General features: G+C 39.4%; 2 protein-coding genes and 1 long non-coding RNA gene across 8 annotated transcripts in view; 2 read left to right on the top strand and 1 right to left on the bottom strand.

Moving 5' to 3' along the window:
- The window catches only part of LOC121293699, a 31,508-nt gene extending 12,907 nt beyond the window's left edge, over positions 1-18,601 (top strand). Inside the window, exons 2-3 of one of the 2 annotated variants that reach the window (XR_005946582.1) lie at positions 10,683-10,787; positions 16,546-18,601. This is a non-coding gene — a long non-coding RNA (uncharacterized LOC121293699). Of the gene's footprint in view, positions 1-10,682; positions 10,788-12,142; positions 12,230-16,545 lie in introns of those variants that run through there. The other variant, XR_005946581.1, reaches the window with a different exon arrangement.
- dhrs7cb (dehydrogenase/reductase (SDR family) member 7Cb) overlaps positions 796-20,041 on the bottom strand; it is a 75,700-nt gene continuing 56,454 nt past the window's right edge. For all 5 annotated transcript variants that reach the window (XM_041216871.1, XM_041216869.1, XM_041216872.1 and 2 more), the window contains 5 exons: positions 11,058-11,170; positions 10,221-10,431; positions 8,316-8,408; positions 6,610-6,765; positions 796-3,940 (listed from right to left, as the gene is read on the bottom strand). In XM_041216871.1, coding sequence (XP_041072805.1) covers positions 3,732-3,940; positions 6,610-6,765; positions 8,316-8,408; positions 10,221-10,431; positions 11,058-11,170 — 782 coding nt within the window. In that variant the 3' untranslated portion in view covers positions 796-3,731. The remainder of the gene's footprint in view (positions 3,941-6,609; positions 6,766-8,315; positions 8,409-10,220; positions 10,432-11,057; positions 11,171-20,041) is intronic.
- LOC121293698 (dolichyl-diphosphooligosaccharide--protein glycosyltransferase subunit 4) lies at positions 2,868-2,981 on the top strand. The gene has a single exon (XM_041216873.1). It carries the CDS (start codon positions 2,868-2,870, stop codon positions 2,979-2,981), a length of 114 nt encoding a protein of 37 aa, XP_041072807.1.

Here is a 20,041-nt window from a genome sequence, read left to right on the forward strand (position 1 = left end):
AAGTTTAGAAAGGTCATCTCTCATTCTTCTAAGCTCTAGAGAATATGAACCTACTTTACTCAGTCTCACCTCAGAACAGTCACACCTCATCCCAGGAATCAGTCCAGTGAATCTTTGTTGCACTCCCGCTAAGACAAGTATAGCCTTCCTTAGGTAAGGAGACCAAAGCTATACACAGTATTCCACGTGTGATCTCTACCTGATTTGTATCACTAGTTTGTAAAGAAACAACAGTCCAATCTGAAAACTACATCTTCAAAACAACTTAAGATACTATAGGAAGTTTGCTGCAATAATACATTTGAAATCTAATTCTCTTAAGGCCTTTATTTCTAAGGCTTGTGCTGGCCAAGCTTATTGCAAACATTAGAATGTTTCAATAGGAGACTGACAAAAGAAAGTACACCATTAGCTCAGGCAAAGCAGCATGGTTTATCATTTTTGTTATTCCTGAGGAAATATTTAAAATTAAGCAAAATGAGTCTGTAACATCTATTGGTTTCTCTCTAGGCATTAAAGAGTTAATTGGTATTTGTGGGTCAGTAAGCAAAGCTTGGTACAAGTGCATATCAACTCAGAGCCCTGCTTTGCTTGACCAAAGAGCTATGCAGTGCTTGTAGTATAACTCGTTGCTGCCGACTCATATCACTCTAAGACAAGTATTATCAAGCTAGTACTTGCAGTATAAGAAGCCCAGTGGTCATTTCAGCAATTATTATATTCTAACTATTCTTAATAAGATGCTCTCTGCCATGTAATTCATACAGAAGGTCATTGAGAACAAACCACAGAGGAGAGAATGAAATGTGTTGTTTTATTAGTGGTAAACTCCACAGAGCAATAAGAGATTGCATGTTGAAGCTGGAACATTAAGAACTTGCAAGCAAATTGTATATTTTTTCTTACATAAATAATATTGCATACAAACTTGCTCAGTCAAAATTATGGACTAGAAATCAGAGTTGGCAGAGCTAGCAGAGCAAAGCTTAATATGTTTATCCTCCGTTTTGCTGTCAGCTGTTTAAATTGCAAGCGTTAACCCATTTATTTTAAGTGGCTTAATCCTTCCACTAAATTAGAGGACAGGAATATTTTAGGATGCACAATGTCTTCTTTAATATCGCCAAGAGTAATTTTATCAACGCAGAATTAACTGAGTTCAGGACATGTTTCTCAAGTTCCTACATTTAATTAAAAAAAGGATGAGGCTCCCTAAATTACTTGGCGGGGGAATGCACCGCTAGTCTACACTGATCAGGGCGGTTCAGGTTTAATCTTAATGGATGCTGAGTTGACTAATTTCAGTAGTGATGACAATGGAAGTAACGCAATTGTACTTCAGTTGCATCTAATCCATAGAAGCAGAAAATCTAGTCAGGGTTCTTGCATTTGGCTGCTTTATATACATTGGAACATGCATGAGTGTGGAACATCAGTGAAAATAGGATCAAATTTAGCTGTGGCACCTTTCAAAGTCGGATAATGTACTAACACTAACCATCTAAACTCCCTACCGGAGAACTGTTGTGGTACCATGTGGAGCCATATATTATTATGAGTCAGCATCATCAGGAGAGGATGAGAGATGTGGAGGGGTGTAAAAAGTTAGTTTTATTTATTATTGTGTAAATACTAAATCATGATGTGGTGTGACAGCGATAATTGCTTCATGATTTTTATTTACAAATGCGAAGATAAGATTTTAAAATGCACATGATATAAACAGATACCTCATGAAATAGCCCCAAGGTGCTGTGAATTTCTAAACTCATGAGGTACATTGTGTAAGTGCTTGTGAGGACTGATGTGTTTTTCTTTTGATTGATTTTCTGTTCAGTGACTGTGAAATGATAGCCAGTCAGCTGTCTCTGTGCCTTACAGCGATCGCGGACATGTATCAGATAGAAGGTGTGTTTAATTATACTCCAATCCCAATTTCCTCTCTTTCATTCAAAATTAAGGTTACTCATAAAACAAAAAATACCGTACTGATTTCAATTAGGGACTATTGTTTATGGAGCAGGTTTGCACCTTGGTGTTACATGTTTTTTAAAATTTACATTTATACCAATATATCTCTTGTGACAAACCATTTAATCTACTTAGTTTTATTTTTGTTGCTGAAAACTGAATCAACAAGAGCAAGTGTAAATTGTAGGAAAATAGGAATCTCAGAACAGGAGGGGATAATTCAGCCCCTAAAGCTTTAGCCTCCATTCAATTAGATCATAATTGATCCATATCTAAACTCCATCTACCCATCTTGGTTCTACATTCCTTAATATCCTTGCCTAACAAAAATCTATTAATCTCAGTTTTGAAATTTTCTATTGGCCTAGGCTCAAAAGCTTTCTAAGTGTGTGTGTTCCAGGTTTACAGTATCAATTGTGTGAAGAAGTGGTAACTAACAGCACCACTTAATAGCGCAATTCTAATTTAAAGGTTATGCCCCTTTGTTCTGGACTCCCCCATCAGAGGAAATAGTTTCTCCCTATCTGAATGTGGAAATGGCTACAAAACTCCCACAAAGCTCATAAGCAACACCTAAGTTAGAAAAGTGTTCGATATAATTTTTTGCCTCAATATTTCAGTTCCATCAGGGTACACATTTCCTTGGCTAACTTTCTTTTCCTGTAATTCAGTTGTCCTTCTCTGACCTGGAAGGCCAAATTATCCAGCCTGTCTCCAAAGGTACAACATTAGTGCTGCTTTCCCAAGTACTTACAGCACCTGTTATATAAGGCTGATTAATTGTTTCAATGTACAATCAGTAAAATTGATTGGATGCAGCCAGAGTACCGCTGTTCGAGAGACGTGGCCTGGAGTCAGGACTGGGAGTGGGATCTAATTTGTAAACCCCTGGGAGGATGATCACAGACGTACAGCTAGCGATCTTTGCCAACATGCTGGGGGTATCCCTTTTCCTCCTTGTTGTCCTGTACCATTATGTTGCTGTTAACAATCCCAAGAAGCTAGAGTAATGGAATGGCACAGGAGCATAGTACTGTAACAGTGTGAAGATTAGGACCAAAAATAAATTGACTCTTACTGTTGTTAGAGAGCAAAAGAGAGATAAAACAATGCAAAGATATAACTATTAGTTTATTCAGACCCTTGAACCTACTCTGCTGATCTGCACCTCAATTCCATTTACCCGTCTTTGCTCCACATACCCTGATATCCATACCTAACTTAAATCTGTCTTTCTCCATCTTACAAGCACCAATTGTCCTGGCATTCACAAACTCTTTAGGGAATAAGAGTTCTAGATTCCTACTACACTTTGTGTGGAAAAAGTGTTTCTTGATTTTCCTCCTGAATGGTCTAGCTTTATTTTTAAGATTATTTCCCTTTACTCTTGATTCCCCCACCAGAGGAAATAGGTCATATGGATCTACCCTGTCAAATCCTTTTCACATTTTAAACACCTCCATCAGATTATCTGCAATCTCCTATAGTGAAGAGAATGCAAGCCAAGTTTATGTGACCTGTCCTCAATTTAAACCACTAAGCTTCTAAAGGTGAAACAGATGATATTAGACATCAGAATAGGAAAACAAAACAGAAAATAGGAAATTGGAGTGATGTTTATGGAAGAAGCTATTCTAAAAGCAGGCAAATTGGGAGAGATAAGTGGATCAGAAAGAAACAATAAACGTAAGACATGGAAGAGACAGATGGAAAGATGGAGCAGTAAAGATGTAGAAACAGTAAAGTACAAGCAAAGAAGATTATTGATCTTCTTCTGCTGTGGATTGGTTTGAAATTCCAGCAGCAACAATTGCAAAAAAGATCTCAGGGCAGAATGTTCGTAAAAAGACAAATGCTTTGGGCATTGGGTTTCCGATCATCACTTCCTTGCTGCCTCTGTTCACTGTGTATAGCACTTCCTCTGCTACTTCCACTGGGTGAACACCATAGGCCCACTTCCTGAAAAAAACTAAATAGCACAAAGCAATGAAAGAAAGAACACAATTAACATTTCTCCCAATCTCATTCCCTCAGATTTACCCATTGCTTCATCTATGATTATTCTTGGATTATTATCTTTCAACTGTGATTTCATTCATTTGTCCTGTTCAGGTTTAAAATCACATGGCACAATTCAAAGAAAAACAATGGATATTCCCAGTGTCCTGACCAATATTCTTGGTCAACAATTGTTAGCTCATAGAAACAATTAGCTGTTTTATTTTAAGAATATGAATTAGCTATTATTGTACACAAAGGTCTACTGTATTTTCTTACATAACTGTTAAGTACATAATATATGTAATTTACTATCAACATCCAGGGGGTTACAATTGACCAGAAACTGAACTGGACTAGCCATATAAATGCTGTAGCTACAAGAGCAGGTCAGAGGCTGGGAATTCTGTGGAAAGTGACTCACCTCCTGACTCCACAAAGCCTATCTACCACATACAAGGCACAAGTCAGGAGTGTGATGGAATACTCTCCACATGCCTGGATGTGTGCAGTTCCAACAACACTCAAGAAGCTTGACACCATCCATTTGCCCATTTGATTGACACCCCATCCATAAACATTCACTCCCTCTACCACCAACTCACAGTGGCAGCAGTATGTACCATCTACAACATGCATTGCAGTAGCTCACTAAGGCTCCTTCGACAACATCTTACAAACCCGTGACCTCTACCATCTACAACATGCATTGCAGTAGCTCACTAAGGCTCCTTCGACAACACCTTACAAACCCATGACCTCTACCATCTAGAAGGACAAATGCATCAGATGCATGGGAACAACACTATCTGCAAGTTCCCCTCCAAGCCACACACCATCATGACTTTGAAATATATTGCCATTCCTTCACTGTCTCTACTCTCAATTATTAGCAATATGATGGGAAGTGTTGTGGACCATGTTATCAAGCAGCACTTACTCAGTAATAAACTGTTGTCTGACATTCAATTTGGGTTCTGCCAGGACCACGCAACTCCTGACCTCATTAAAGCCTTAGTCCAAACATGGACAAAAGAACTGAATGCCAGAGGTGAGGTGAGAGTGACTGCCCTTGACATCAAGGCAGTATTTGACCGAGCACGGCATCATGGAGCCCTAGCAAAACTGGAGTAAATGGGAATCAGGGGAAAACTCTCCGCTGGTTGGTGTCATGCCTAGCACAAAGGAAGATGGCTGTGGTCATTGGAAGTCAATCATCTCAGTTCCAGGATATTACTGCAGGAGTTCCTCAGGGTAGTGTCCTAGACCCAATCATCTTCAGCTGCTTCATCAATGATCTTTCCTCTATCATAGGGTCAGAAGTAGGGATGTTTGCTGATAATTACACAATGTTCAGCACTATTCACAATTCCTCAGATACTGAAACAGTCCGTGGCTATATGCAGCAAGACCTGAACAACATTCAGGCTTGGACTAATAAGTGGTAAGTAACATTCGCACCACACAAGTGCCAGGCAATGACCATCTCCAACAAGAGAGAATCCAACCATCTCACCTTGACATTCAAAGGCGTTACAATCACTGAATCTCCCACTATCAACATCCTGGGTGATACCGATGACCAGAAACTGAACTGAACTGGATTAACCACATAAATAGTGTGACCACAAGAGCAGGTCAGAGGCTGAGAATTCTGTGGAGAGTAACCCACTTCCTGACTTTCCAAAACCTGTCCATCACCTACAAGGCACAAGTCAGGAGTCTGATAGAATAGCCTCCACTTGCTTGGATGAGTGCAGCTCCAAAAACACTTAAGAAGCTCAACACCATTCAGGACAAAGTAACTCGTTTGATTGGCACCTCATCCACGACCTTCAACATCCACTTCCTTCACCACTGATGTACAATGGCAGCAGTGTCTACCATCTACAAGGTGCAGCAACTCACCAGGCTCCTTTTGACAGCACCTTCCAAACCCATGACCTCTACCATCCAGAAGGACAAGGGCAGCAGATGTATGGGAACACCACCACCTGCAAGTTCCCCTCCAAGCCAGACAACATCCTGACTTGGAACTATATCACCATTCTTTCACTGTCGCTGGGTCAACATCCTGGAACACTGTGGGTGTACCTACCTGCAGCAGTCCAACAAGGCAGCTCACCAGTACTTTCTAAAGGGTAATTGGGGATGGGCAATAAATGCTGGCATAATCAGCGACACTCACATCCCATGAAAGAATAATAGTTAAAACAGAAAGTTGGGAATAGAATAAAAATGATTCGGTTATATAGTACAAATTGGGTCTGGGTTAATGATTATCACATAGGTCGCAGGTCTCAGTTCCTTGACATAAATGCTGAATTGTTTGAAAATCAGTGTGAAGACAAAGATATATTCCTTTTTGTTTTGCTGAATTTAGAGATGAACCTGAGGAATTGACCTCGGCTTTACTGAAATTCCAAGAGCAAATTTGAAACTCAGTTGTCTCAGTCATTCTGCAAAGGCAACAATCCCACCAAAAATAAAATTGGTTTCAACCACCCAAAGACTCAGGCACACTCGGGTTTGCGAGATACATATCAGTTAAATAAATGCTTATATGGACAGTTGTTTTTTCTTTCTCAGGAGCTTTGGGGCCTTGTTTAAAATTAATGAATAAAGATGCTGGATACTTACATTTCCAAATAGACGCCTCCCAATTCCCAGCCTCTGGCATTTGGTGATAGGAGCGAATGAATGTTGGGCTCACGGTGCTCACAGTGATCCCAAATTCTGCAACTTCAGCCCTCAGGCAGTCGAAAAAAGCTTGTATTGCATGTTTAGAAGCAGCATCTACATGGGGAAAAGTACACAGTAAGAATATAAGTTTGTAGTACATTGAATATGTTAACAGGAATCGGTAGTTGTATTTGTAAATGAAACATCCTGCCATAAATGGGAACCGCTACTTTTTCGGTAAGTTGCTCTAATCAAAAGTAAGAGATTGTTTATTTCGCCATTGAGTTGTTATGATCTGGAATGCACTGCCTGAAAAAGCAGTGGAATCAGTTTCAAAAGTAATTTCAAAGGGGGATCGCATATATACTTGAAAAAGAAATATTTGCAGGCCTGTGGTTAAAGAGGGAAGGGAGTGTGGCTAATAGGATAGCTGTTTCAACAGCATGATAGATTGAAGGTCCTCCTTCTGGGCTGTAAGATTCCATGATATCATGATTGGAAATGAACACGATCCTATTTTCAGCACCCAGTTCAACATCAAGCATTCTTGGGTAACCTATAATATGACCAGATAAAAATAAAGCTTCCTCTATTCTGCATCAACTCTGAAGGTTGACCCCAATTTCGGAACAGCATCTGTTACTTCACCAATGTCAATTTTTAATTACAATTTCCACATCCAGCACCTCTACAGTCATCCTGAGTAAGATTGCAAATGTTGTTCACAAATGTTTTGTGCTAGGGTGACCAGATCATACAAGGAATCGGGTTGTGATTACCAAAATTCATGTTATGTATGTGTTTATCCTTCCCTCTAGACTGTAGACCTTGATCTCCCATAACCTTTATATTCAGGATTGTTCTTGTTGCTTTCCTCAGCGCCCCCTAAAATTTTTGTGTTGTTTTTTGGTTACATTCAGAGGAAGGTTGTAGGAATGTTGCATGTGGCAGGTTTTGAACCTTTAGAACCCACAGTATGCAATTAGTAAATAAATTGTCGGGTGCAGATTTTGAATTTATGTTAACAGGATCATCCCTGCCCCTGTTGATTCCCTTATTTATTTACTCAATGTACATGACAATATTTGAAATCTAATTAAAATCCCATGCTTAGGGTCTACCAGTTAAAGAATCATAGGGGCATGGTCTTTTTCTTGTTGAAACATTGAAAATTAATCATTTTGGCATGGGAAATTGTAATGGAATTTAAATGACAGTGAACATAATCAGAGGGTTTATGGCACTTGTTTATTGAAAGCCATAAATTCCAGATTTCCAATGGTCTTTGTATTCATTCCCTCTCCAAATTCCATAACAGTTAAGAAAATATTAGACATACATTCAAGATGTTTCTCACATTAAGTTGCATAAAACACTGCTTTAAATGGGGAAGTATAATGTGATACCATGTAATGCTCAAATGATTACTCCGCTAAGATGCTGTTGTTTAATTATTTTAACTCTAATTTTTGCAAAGTAATCAGTGGGGTTAATCATTGCTTAATCAAACTGTGTTTCAGGCTGAAAATTAGAAGCGCAGCTCAGAAACACCCACCATTTTAAGACTGTTCACATGTGTAATGAAGTGTGACATCTGTATGCACAGATATACCCTCATTTAGTATATTAATAGTCATGTCAATCAGAGAATGTGTAAAACTTACAGGCTGAACGAAATGGAAGTCCTAATTTCCCCTGGATGCTGTTGACTAACACAATCTGGCCGTTGTGTCTGGAGATCATTGAGGGAAGAAGTTCTGTGAAGGGGAAGAGAATTTTGTTTTGCCAGCTGTAAAAACCTGTTTTGAAATTATTCCATTTTCATGTATGTCCCTATGACATTGTGCATTGATAAATTTTTAAACATTGAACTAAATCACTTTAAATTCACCTCCTGTGAGCACAGCTCCTCTCCAGGATTGCAGGATTATTTAATTACTCCACTTATCTTCTCATGGAGTAAACTACCATCTTATTCTAACTTTGTAGTCTGTATTATATCCCTGCTGTTAATTTTGCTATTTTCACCTTAAAAATGTGAACTAGAGTAATTCATTCTATGGTTTTCTGTATCTATTGGATCAACTTCTATAGCCTGAAATTCAGATTTCCAGCAGCTGCAGCATTTTAACATATGAACATAAGAAACAGGAATATAAATAAGCCATACAGCTGTTTGAGCCTGCTCTATCATTTAATAAGATCCTGGCTGATTTCTACCTCAACTCTACTTTTGGCCTGTCTGTTTTCCAGGTGTAATTACTCCAAGGCACTATATAATTGCATTAAGACTTATTTATTCTCATACTCTAATTGTTTTGTAATAAAGGCTAATATACCATTTGCTTTCCTAATTGTTCGCTGCACCTGCATATTAATTTCTTGCGATTTATGTACAAAGACACCCTGATTTCTCTGAATACCAACATTTCTGTCTTTCACTTTTTAATGTTCTACTTTTTTATATTTCCTACCAAAGTGGATAACATCACATTTCTCCACATTATATTCCATTTGCCACATTTTTGCCAATCATTTAACCTGTCTATTTTCTTTTGCAGCCTCTTTGTGTTTTTCTCATAGCTTACTTTCCCACTTGCTTTGTATAATCAGAAAACATGAATATATTACATTCAAACCCCTCACCTAAGCCATTGATATAGATTGTAAATAGTTGTAACCCAATCTTTGCAGTACCCAACTAGTTATGCACCACCCACCTGAAAATTGCCTGTTTATTCCTAATCTCTATTTTTTGTCTGTTAGCCAATCCTCAATCCATACTAATATTTTACCCCCAATCCCATGAGTTCTGATTGTGTGTAATAATCTCTTGTGTGGTACCTTATTGAATGCCCCCTGTATATTCAGGACAGAAATTGATAGATTTTCGGTCACTAAGGGAATCAAGGGATATATGGTTAAGTCAGGAAAGTGAAATTGATGTACAGGTTCAGCAGAGCAGCTTGCTGAACCATAACAAATCCTAATCCTGGTCATATTTCTTATTTCTTATGTACCTCTGATTGTTGTATTAATTACCATCTTCAAGAGTTAACCTGGTTTCTGATATCCCTACTAACCCATAATTTATTTCTGCCTCAAAGACCTAAGGTTTTGGTACCTTATTTCTAATGCTTCTATCACAATCATGTAACTATATTTATTATTAATTTACCTTCTCTTGAGTCAGAGTCAGAGCCCTGACTCTTTGCATGTTACCAGGAACTGGTTCCAGTATTTCTCTCTGAACTACCATGTCGATTTTCAACTGCTGACTGTCATCCATTGTTATCAGAATTGTTTGGCAACCTCTCTGTTATCCATCTTTCCATCAAGTTGAAATGATTCTCAAAAGTCACCTCAATGTTCCATGAATTTCTCATGGGTCCTGCCCTTTATTGCTGCACCTTGTTTCCATTACAAGTCCCTTTATTCCTGAATACAATGCCAGTTTCTTATGAAAGTTAAGTGTGCTACCAAGTCCACAACTTTTAAGTAATTCTTTTATCATATAAACAATCTTGCTTGAGCCATCCTACTGACAGTAAACCTTAGGCTACAGTTACCTTTAGTCAGGGATATTGGTCCAAAGTAGTTTGCATCCATTATCTTCTTGTCCATTTCCAAAGTGACATTGAGAGCATCTCCTTTAACTTTCAGACTGCTGTTGTTAATTAGCACGTCCACACACCCATAGGATTCGAGGATTTCCTTAGCTACCTCAGGAATATTCCCTGTTTCACTGAGGTCCAAAAGCACAAGCTTTGGACTGAATGTCTACCAAAAAAAAGTCATCAATAAATCATCGTCTATCCGGATCCAAACAGTAGCAGTTTTTCTTTTCAATCAAAATGGATTGAATATAAAAATGTAATAAAGTACCAAACATATGAGTTGATGTGCATTCCATATTAGAGCTTTGTCAGAACAGATGAATTACTGCAGCCAGCTGCCGTCTGGTAAATCTAGTTACATCTGGTAAATACCTATCTTATTGCCTTTTTAACTGTTTGTTTTTCTCCTTAAAGAATAACAAGGCGTGCCTTCAAGGTACAGTCCAAATCAGAGGATCCTCAGATTTGAACACAGTGCCCCTGGTTGGGAAGCCCATATTTACTGTACTGCATGGCTAGGTAATTAGAATCATGTTTTCTTTCAGTCTTCTACAGATTTGTGTTTTAATGTCACCACTTCTGTTTATATTTGTATCGATCAACAAAGTAACCAGTTACATAATCACAATATCGAATGCATATATTCACCTCACTTAAAAATTTTGATGATGAAGAGAAAAGTGACAGGAGGAAATTGAATTATTTTTCAACCCATTGCCATAAATGTGTTTAAAGTAGATGCTGAAACTATCAGAGAGATGTATATTTCTAAAAAAAAACAATACTCACACGACTAGGGTCAGCAACATCAATTAGGGCTTGTTGCAGGGCTTCTAACTTTTCCCAGTCATTGCCACACAAGACTACTCGACCTCCTCCACTGTGAAATACTCTGGAACATTCTGTTAAGCATTAAATAAAGCGTTAAATTGTGTTAAATTGAAGTAAACTTAAACTCTATTTCAGATTTTTTAGTCTATTGGAAAGATGCATTTCTATTTGCTGCAAAGTCATGTATTTAGGGCTTTGGGTCATATTTTGTTCCCATTAAAGAATAACTTCCCATTGAATTTATTAATGGCTATCTTATATTTATGGTCCCTACTTTTCCTCTCCCCCGAACAGTGAAAACATCTTCATTCCAACTATCCAAACAATCCCTTTCACAAGCATAAAGACCTTTCCCAGAAGGAAAAACCAGTAAAACTTGGGAAATGACTGGTACTGGTCTGAAAGGGTCTTGTACACCTTAAAACACCAGTTCAGACCAGTACCAATCATTTCCCAAGTTTTACAGGTTTTCCTACAGGGTTATCAGGTCACTCCTCAAAATTCCCTTTGCTAGAGAAAAGAGCCTCACCCTGTTCAGCCTTTCTTGATAAGTATGTCCTCTCGGCTCTGTTATCATCCAGGTGAATAATTTTTCCACTTTCTCCATTGCCTCTGTATCCTTCTTATAACGTGGAAACTAGAACTGTGCAAAGTTCTTAAGTGTACTTGAGCACACAATCCAGGCTAATGCCTCAGTACAGTACTGGGGGTAGTGTTGCATTGTGAAAAGTGCCGCCTGTCACATTAAATGTTAAACCCACTCTGCCAGTGAATGTGAAAGATCTCACAACGTTATTTAATGAAGAGCGTGGACGGGGCGGGGGGGCGCGGTGGGGGGCAGTGGGGGGTATCTCGGGTCCTTACCCCTTTATTCCCCTTTGCTTTAGTTACCTGTCTAATCTATTCTGAAATGTTGACGTAGTCTCTGCTTCAATCATTACTCCTAGTGGTGTATACCACGATCTCACAACACTCTGAAAAATAGTTTTATTCTGCACTAAGTCATTTACATTTAATCTTGTATTTATTACCCTTTGTTTTAGAGCCCTCAATCCAAACCGCCACCATGTGAAAACAAAGAAAGTCGCACAAATACAACAGAGTTTGTAGTAAAATTTACTTTACTGGTTGAACAGGACTTTTGTATCCTTCATTCACAGTATGTCACAGGTTAATTGCCAAGAACAGGAAGAGCAGACTTCATACCTAAATATAGACTTTACAACTGCCCTAAAGGAATTTTGATCAGCCCTATATATAGCTTTAAACCATTTATGCTGATGAAATGCTGTGTCGCAGACTCTTATATCAACTGTCAGTGGCTTGGGTCATATCACTTCCAAGGGCATTTTCCCATTTTTTTTGTGAGTATGGTGTATGTGTGGGAACATACTTTCAATAAGGGACCCCGGATATATCATGGAGTTGAAGCAATTCTTTTTTCTGGGTCAAATCATTGCATTGTCAAATTGTTCAATTTCTGAGATAAAGTTTATCAAATGTTGTAATAATCCCACCAATTTAGACACTGTTCATTTAATATGAACCTTTGGTGTCCAACACAGTGTATTTTGAAAAAAAGACTGCCCTGTTTATTTGCAACAACTACTAAGGGACTACATGATAAATTGTTCTACACACTGCCTTCCCACCTCTAGACTTGGGTTTGAATCTAGTTTAGACTGAATGAATTAAAGTTTCCTCTGTGTGTTCATGGGAATAATTCTAGGTGAAATGATTTGTGGTTGTCTTACCCCATTTCTTAATTGGTATGAGCCTACACAGCAGAGCTAGCATTGGTTAGCATTTTTGACCAGTAAATAGCTTCTTTGGAAAAAAATGGGAAAATGTCTTTGTTTTGCATATTTTACATGATTGTTAATTTGCCTACACTTTGAATGGAATTTCTCACACACACACAAAAATATAAGAAATGGCTGAAGGCACTGAATACTGCAAAGGCTCTGGGCCCTGACAACTTTCTGGCAATAATACAAAAGACTTGTGCTCCAAAACTACACACTCCCATAGCCAAGCTATTCCAGTACAGCTACAACATCTACCCAGCAATATAGAAAATTGCCCAGGTATGTCCTGTACACAAAATGTAGGACAAATCCAATCCCAACCCCCCACCCCATCAGTCTACTCTCGATCGTCAGCAATGTAATGGAAGATGTTGTAGATAGTGTTATCAAGCAGCACTTACACAGCAAGAACCTGCTCATTAATACGCAGTTTGGCTTCCGCTAGGACCACTTAGCTCCTGACTTCATTACAGCCTTACATGGACAAAAGAACAGAACTCAAGAGGTGAGGTGAGAGTGACCGCAGAAGGATTTGGACAGGTTAGGAGAATGGGTAAAGAAGTGGCAGATGGAATACAATGTGGGCAAGTGTGAGGTCATGCACTTTGGTAGGAAGAATAGAGGCATAGACTATTTTCTAAATGGGGAGAGAATTCAGAAATCTGGAGTGCAAAGGGACTTGGGAGTCCTAGTCCAGGATTCTATTAAGGTTAACTGGCAGGTTGAGTCGGTGGTTAGGAAGGCAAATGCAATGTTGGCATTTATTTCGAGAGGACTAGAATATAAAAGCAGGGATGTGATGCTGAGGCTTTATAAGGCTCTGGTCAGACCACATTTGGAATATTGTGAGTGAACTGGCCAATATTCAGACTTGGGCTAATAAGTGGCAATTAACATTCGCACCACACAAATGCCAGGCAATGACCATCTCCAGCAAGAGAGAATCTAACCATCTCCCCTTGACATTCAATGGAATGATGATCACTGAATCCCCACTATCAACATCCTGAGCATTTACCATTGACCAGAAACTGAACTGGACCAGCCATATAAGTACTGTGGCTACAAGAGCAGGGCAGAAGATGGGAATTCAGCGGAGAGTAAATCACCCCCTCGCTCCCCAAAGCCTGTCCACCATCTATAAAGCACAGGAGTGCGATGGAATATTCTCCACCTGCCTGCAAGGGTGCAACTGCAACAACGCTCAAGAAGCTCAGGACCATCCAGGACAAAGCAGCCCACTTGATTGGCACCTCTTCCACAAACAATCACTCCCTCAACCACTGACGTACAGTGGCATAAGTGTGAACCATCTACAAAATGTACTGTAGGAACTCAGTAAGCCTCCTTCGACAGCACCTTCCAAATCCGCAACCTCCACCACCTGGAAGGACAAGGGCAGCATATGCATGGTAACATCACCTCCTGCAAGTTCCCTTCCAAGCCACACACCATCCTGACTTGGAACTATAGTGCCATTCCTTCACTGTCACTGGGTCAAAATCCTGGAACTCCCTCACTAACAACACTGTGGATGTACCTACACCACGTGAACTGTAACGGTTCAAGAGGTGTTCTACCACCACCTTCTCAAGGGCAATTAGGAACAAATGCTGGCATAGCCAGTGAGTCAGTACTAAATGATGCAAGTGTGGGTTGGAGAGTTGGCCATACAGGTCAGAATGCCGAATTGGGAATGCCCCTGATTAATGTGATATTTAAATTAATGATTTGGTTATCCACACCAACAGTACAGCAACCTACCCCTAGTGTTTCTATCCCCAATTCTAAAATCCACTAGGAAGAAAGATGTGCATTTATATATATTACTTTATCTATTTATATATATTACCTTCCAAAACCTCAGGATGTCCCAAAGAACTTTACAGCCAATGAAGTGCTCTTTGAAGTGTAGACACTGTTATAATATCGGAAATGTAGCAGCCAATCTGTGCACAGCAAACAGCAATGCGACAATGACCAGATAATTTCTTCTAATGGGTTAGTTGAGAGTTGGATATTGGCCAGGAGCACTCTGCTCTTGTTCGCATCTCTTAAGTCCATCTGCAATGGCAGACTGGACCTCAGTTTAACATCTGATCAGAAGCACAGCATCTCCAACCAAGTAGTACTTCCTCAGTATTGCACTGGAGTGTCAGCCTGGATTAAGTGCTCAAGTCTCTGGAGTGGGAATGGAATCCACAAGCTTCTAATTGAGAGGTGAGAGTGCCACCACTGAAATAATGTCAGAGTAATTAATTTCTTTCACTAGAAGACACAACTTCCAACTATCAAAATTGGAGTAAGGGCCACGGAAGAAGCCATACAAGACCTTTTGTTTTAGAATGACTGTGTTTGAGGGATACATAATCAGGGATCTCTACAGCTAATTACCAACCAATTTTTCAATGTAGAAAGCAAATGTGACTTAAGAAAACAGGAAGCATGCACCATCCAACTCTATGGAAACAACAAGCGAAATCACTGGTGATACTTGTAACACACGAATTGTTATGAGGCTTCAGACTTAAATTGAATAAATAATGATGCTGGCAAAGGTATAGGATCATAAAATTCTCAAACTTATTTTATTGACCTACATTTCAAAATCACAAAGATATGAATAGTACATTGGTAACTGATGAATAGGTGAGTAACATCATGTAGGACCCATCAATGAAAAATAAAACTTACAGACTGATCCCATTCAATTCAGTTGTCTTCTCATTTTATAAATACCCCACAGGAGCTGAATCCTCCCAATCTAATTTGTGTTCTACCTTTTAAACAGAACAACTGTCCTCTTTCATCCAGCTCCCTGTCTTACTTTAAACTATTTTGAGATTAAAGATTTACACATCAGTTTTCTGAATGATATCCACAAAGCTGAATTTTCCACATAGTTCTCAACCTTGCCCTTCAAACTCTTTACTTTGAAGAGGGTATTCCCTCCCATCCTGCAACTACCACATAGACCAGTTGAAGAGGAGAAACTACAATCCTTGACCACATAGCAACGAGAGAGACTCAGGCTTGTCCCAACAACCACCCCCCGCCCCCCCCCCCCCCATCTCCCCCTTAAACCAGCTTATATTTCACCCCTTTCCTATTTTTACTAAGTTCTGTTGAAGGATCATGAGGACTCGAAACGTCAACTGTGCTCTTCTCCGCTGATGCTGCCAGACCTGCTGAGTTTTTCCAGGTATTTCTGTTTCTGTTTTTGTTCAGGCTTCCTTTACCAATTTTATTCAAGCATATGCAAGGGAGCAGCAATCATTCCTAAGAATGAAGACCCAGCTCCCAGATCGATTACATTTCACTACTTTTGTACTTTTTCTTATCACAATACATTTGAATATATCCAATCGGTAACCTACACATAGGTACCATTTAAAACTATCCTATTGAGTACATAAACTGTGATTTTGCTAAAAGGTATATTAATAATTGTATTGTCCAATCAAAATTAAAACACGTACGCAAGACCTTGGTTCTCACAACTCAAGACTGCTGTTGTTTCATCAAAGACCCCTCTGTCCATTGTATGTTTTCCCATATCTAAGCTAAAACCATCTGCCCTGTCCTTATCTGAGAGAGGAGTATATCTAAACTAACTTTATTTTATGTTTTATCTCCAGTCCAGCTCTCAAGGCTTCATCGCATCGTTGCACCACTTGAATGGTTCTGCCTGGGACTGGACATTGGCTCACCTCTTGAAACTGTGTAAATCACACAACCTCAAAGCCCCTTTGTGTGCAATGTCCATTTGCTTACCCTCAGCTGTCATTAGGTCTAACGTCCATGGCTGCTTGGAGATTTTAAGTGCTCTTCAGTAAATTCTTATAGTGTTCTCTTTTAGCATTTTTAATTTTCCCCTAACAACTTTAACCCACAGAAAACCTGGCACTTCCCCTCCAGATCTCTGCTTTGATTCAACCAGGAGACTAAGGGGTTACGCATTCCCTGAATGATACTCACAATACCCAACCCAGCTGGCCTCTTCTAGACCCTGTTCACACCTGGACCACTGATCTGACACCCAGGGTGAAAAATGTAACTTCTGGCTTGTTGGCCAAAATCCAGCTATACAGCAAGAGACAAAGGAAAGATACAACTTTCTCATGTGTTCAAAATCTGTAGTAATCAGGGATTGGTTACTCCCTGAATGGTCAGTTCTGTAAATTGTCAAAGGTAATGTCATCCCTTATGGACAGCATCTCTATGAACTGTTTCAAAATGCCCTTTTTGACTGCTGTAAGACCCCCAAACATTTCATACGTTTGAAAAGCATCACCCAGGCATATCTTCACATTTTTTTTAATTGGCGAAAGGAGTAATAGTGATGAGGAAAAGATTTTTCACCTAGAGTGTGGTTGGAATCTGGAACGAACTTCCTGAAAGGGCAGTGGAGACAGGTTTGACCAAGGTATGCAAAAGGGAATTGAATTGCTAGCTGAAAAGAAGCAATGTGCAAGGTTACGGTATAAGACAGGGGAATGGGACTAGGTAGAATACTCTTTCAGAGAGCCAGTGCAGACTCGATGGCTGAATGGCCTCCTATTATATAAAGATCCTGTGATTCTGTTTCAAGGTTTCTCACACCTCTGACCACAATGATAACCCCATAAAATCAGAAGAAGTTTTAAAATTCCCATATTGAGGTCCGTCCTGTCAGTGTCTTGATAATCGTAGGTATTTGTACCATTGGCATGCTTCCTGACCTCATATAATCACAGGCTTTTGGTATTTTCATTGTCTGTTTCCTGCCTTAAGAATGCAGCACACACAGGACACAAGACAATTTATATTGAATTCTGCTGAAGTGCTTGTTTGCTTAGTGGACCGTTACTATTTTCCACTCACTTAACGCTTGTATTCCCACAAAAAACAAGCTGGCAAAGTCAACAGTGGTCAATCCAACTTAATATATCAAGCCTATGTGCAATCTCATACCATAACAGGCATAACTGAAGTCATAGTATGCAGCCCAAAAATTAACCAGTTACATCGTTATTTCAGGCTTTTCAGTCCATATTACACATTTCATTAAATATTGTCAACTGGTTCGTTAATCTAGGTACCATGTCATCAAACGATGTACTGATATTGATAATAAAAAACTCTCATATTCAAAAATGTAGTTCTGTATTTGGAGCACTGAAATAGAACATCTCTAACTAACAAGATATTGAGTTTCAATCAAAGTTAAAAGTACATACATTTGCTGTCATTACCATCGTTCTACATGACATAAATCTTTCAAATTTTACTGCTGTCAAATTCAACAGTTTAACAATTTCCATCCCCCAGAACCCGGGCCCCTCACACACATGACCTTGGAAAGCAAAATGGCCAGTTTGTGAGATGATTGAATCTGCCAAGACTAATGGCATTGAGGCCATGCTGATATGAGTACAGCTACTCTGGTTTGGTCACTTTGAAGCTGACGTTAATGCCTGTCCATTGAGCATTATCTGGGTGGAGCCCAGAAAGGCAAGTCCAGTGGGGCAAGTCGCACATTCTTACAGAACCTGTCGGATTCTACTCCCATTATAAAAGTTAATTTAATTGTCTTGAGGTCTATATATAAAATTTTAATATTAAAGTCGGTGCTTTAAAAAAGTTCAGTTAGTCTGTGGCAATTATAAGTTGGTTGCAAATATCATGTCAATAAAGCATGAAAAGAAATCAAAACTGTGTACATCAAAACTTTAATTTTTTTCTTTTGCTATTTTTAAATGGACTTTTGCTGAACCAAAAAGATGGCTGCTACTGGTCACATGACTTACAAGATTGACCTTCTGTTCTGGAAGTTTCCAACAGAGATTACAAGAACAAAAGAGTTCTAGTCTCATCCTTATGGAATCTCACACCCCATTGTAAGGCCACATTATAATCATGAAACTAGAAAGCTAACAGACAAATTTGCTCCCAACCAGGGAGAGTTTTACTATTGCATTTCTAGCCTCACAGATTAGTCTGCTGATTACCCCCAATCTGAAAGGAACAACAGCAGGTCACTGATCAAGCTGTCAGCCACCATCTCTCAACTCCTTGAAACCTGTTGTATTTTAAAGGCATCTGACCATCACTGGCCAAGCAGTCTAGATACAGAAACCTCATTGTGCTGCATTGTCATTTAAGGATTTTCATGCTGCTGTCTCCAACCAGGAACTTATCTGAACTCGACCATGAAGGAAACACCCTCTGGGCTTTTACTTTCTAGGCCCTGGACATCACGTGAAATAATATTCATTACTGTGGTTCTTTTACTGTTGTTATCCATAATTGTAAACACTCCCTCTTTTCTATCCCACTTACTGTATTTTTGTGTGTGTGAGAGTGAGGTTGCAAACATTGCCCCAGACCCCAAGGTTTCTATGTGAAATAACCATCTGTGTAAATGATAATGAGAGTTTGCTGCATATTACTTCAAAAATTGGACCACTCAAACTGAGGGTTTGGGGAAACACGCAACAGCCTACTTTATAAATGTTCAAAACACCTCTGCTTATGGATAGATGATGAGAGGATAAAGAAGTTCAGCTTGCCTCTCTCCTGTCCGTAACACACATGGGGCAGAAATACACACTGAGCAGGCGGGTGTGCGCCTGACCTGCTTGAGCATAAAATGATGCGCGATAACGTCAGGCAAGCGTCCCAACGTCATCACACACTCGCGCGATATTTCAGTCGGCGGGTGCGCACAGGAGTCGGCAGCATTCCCGGCGGCAATTAACAGGCCTGTTAAGGCCATTAAAGTTATAATTTAATGAAATTTTATGGTTGGCGGGCAAGCAGCCTTTGAATTTTTTAGGAAAATCCATGAGCAGGATGAGGTTTCTAACAGCCATTAAAAATTAAATTAGAATTTTTAAATTTCATTTATAACATGTCCCTGCTTATGTGACAGAGTCACATGAGGGGACAAGTTTTTAACATCGCTAAGTTTTTTAGTTTTGATTTTTTGAATCTTCAACTCCCTGAGGCAGCTCTGTGCCTCGGGAGCTTTCATTGCACACATTCATACACACGTGCGAACATCCACACTCACCCTCCTCCCGCCATGCACTGTTTGATGCAGGTTGTCCTGGCTGTAAATTGCATCCCATATCCAAGTCCTTGGCTGGGACA

Source organism: Carcharodon carcharias, chromosome 22 (assembly GCF_017639515.1).
Source record: "Carcharodon carcharias isolate sCarCar2 chromosome 22, sCarCar2.pri, whole genome shotgun sequence".
Taxonomy (NCBI): Eukaryota; Metazoa; Chordata; class Chondrichthyes; order Lamniformes; family Lamnidae; genus Carcharodon; species Carcharodon carcharias.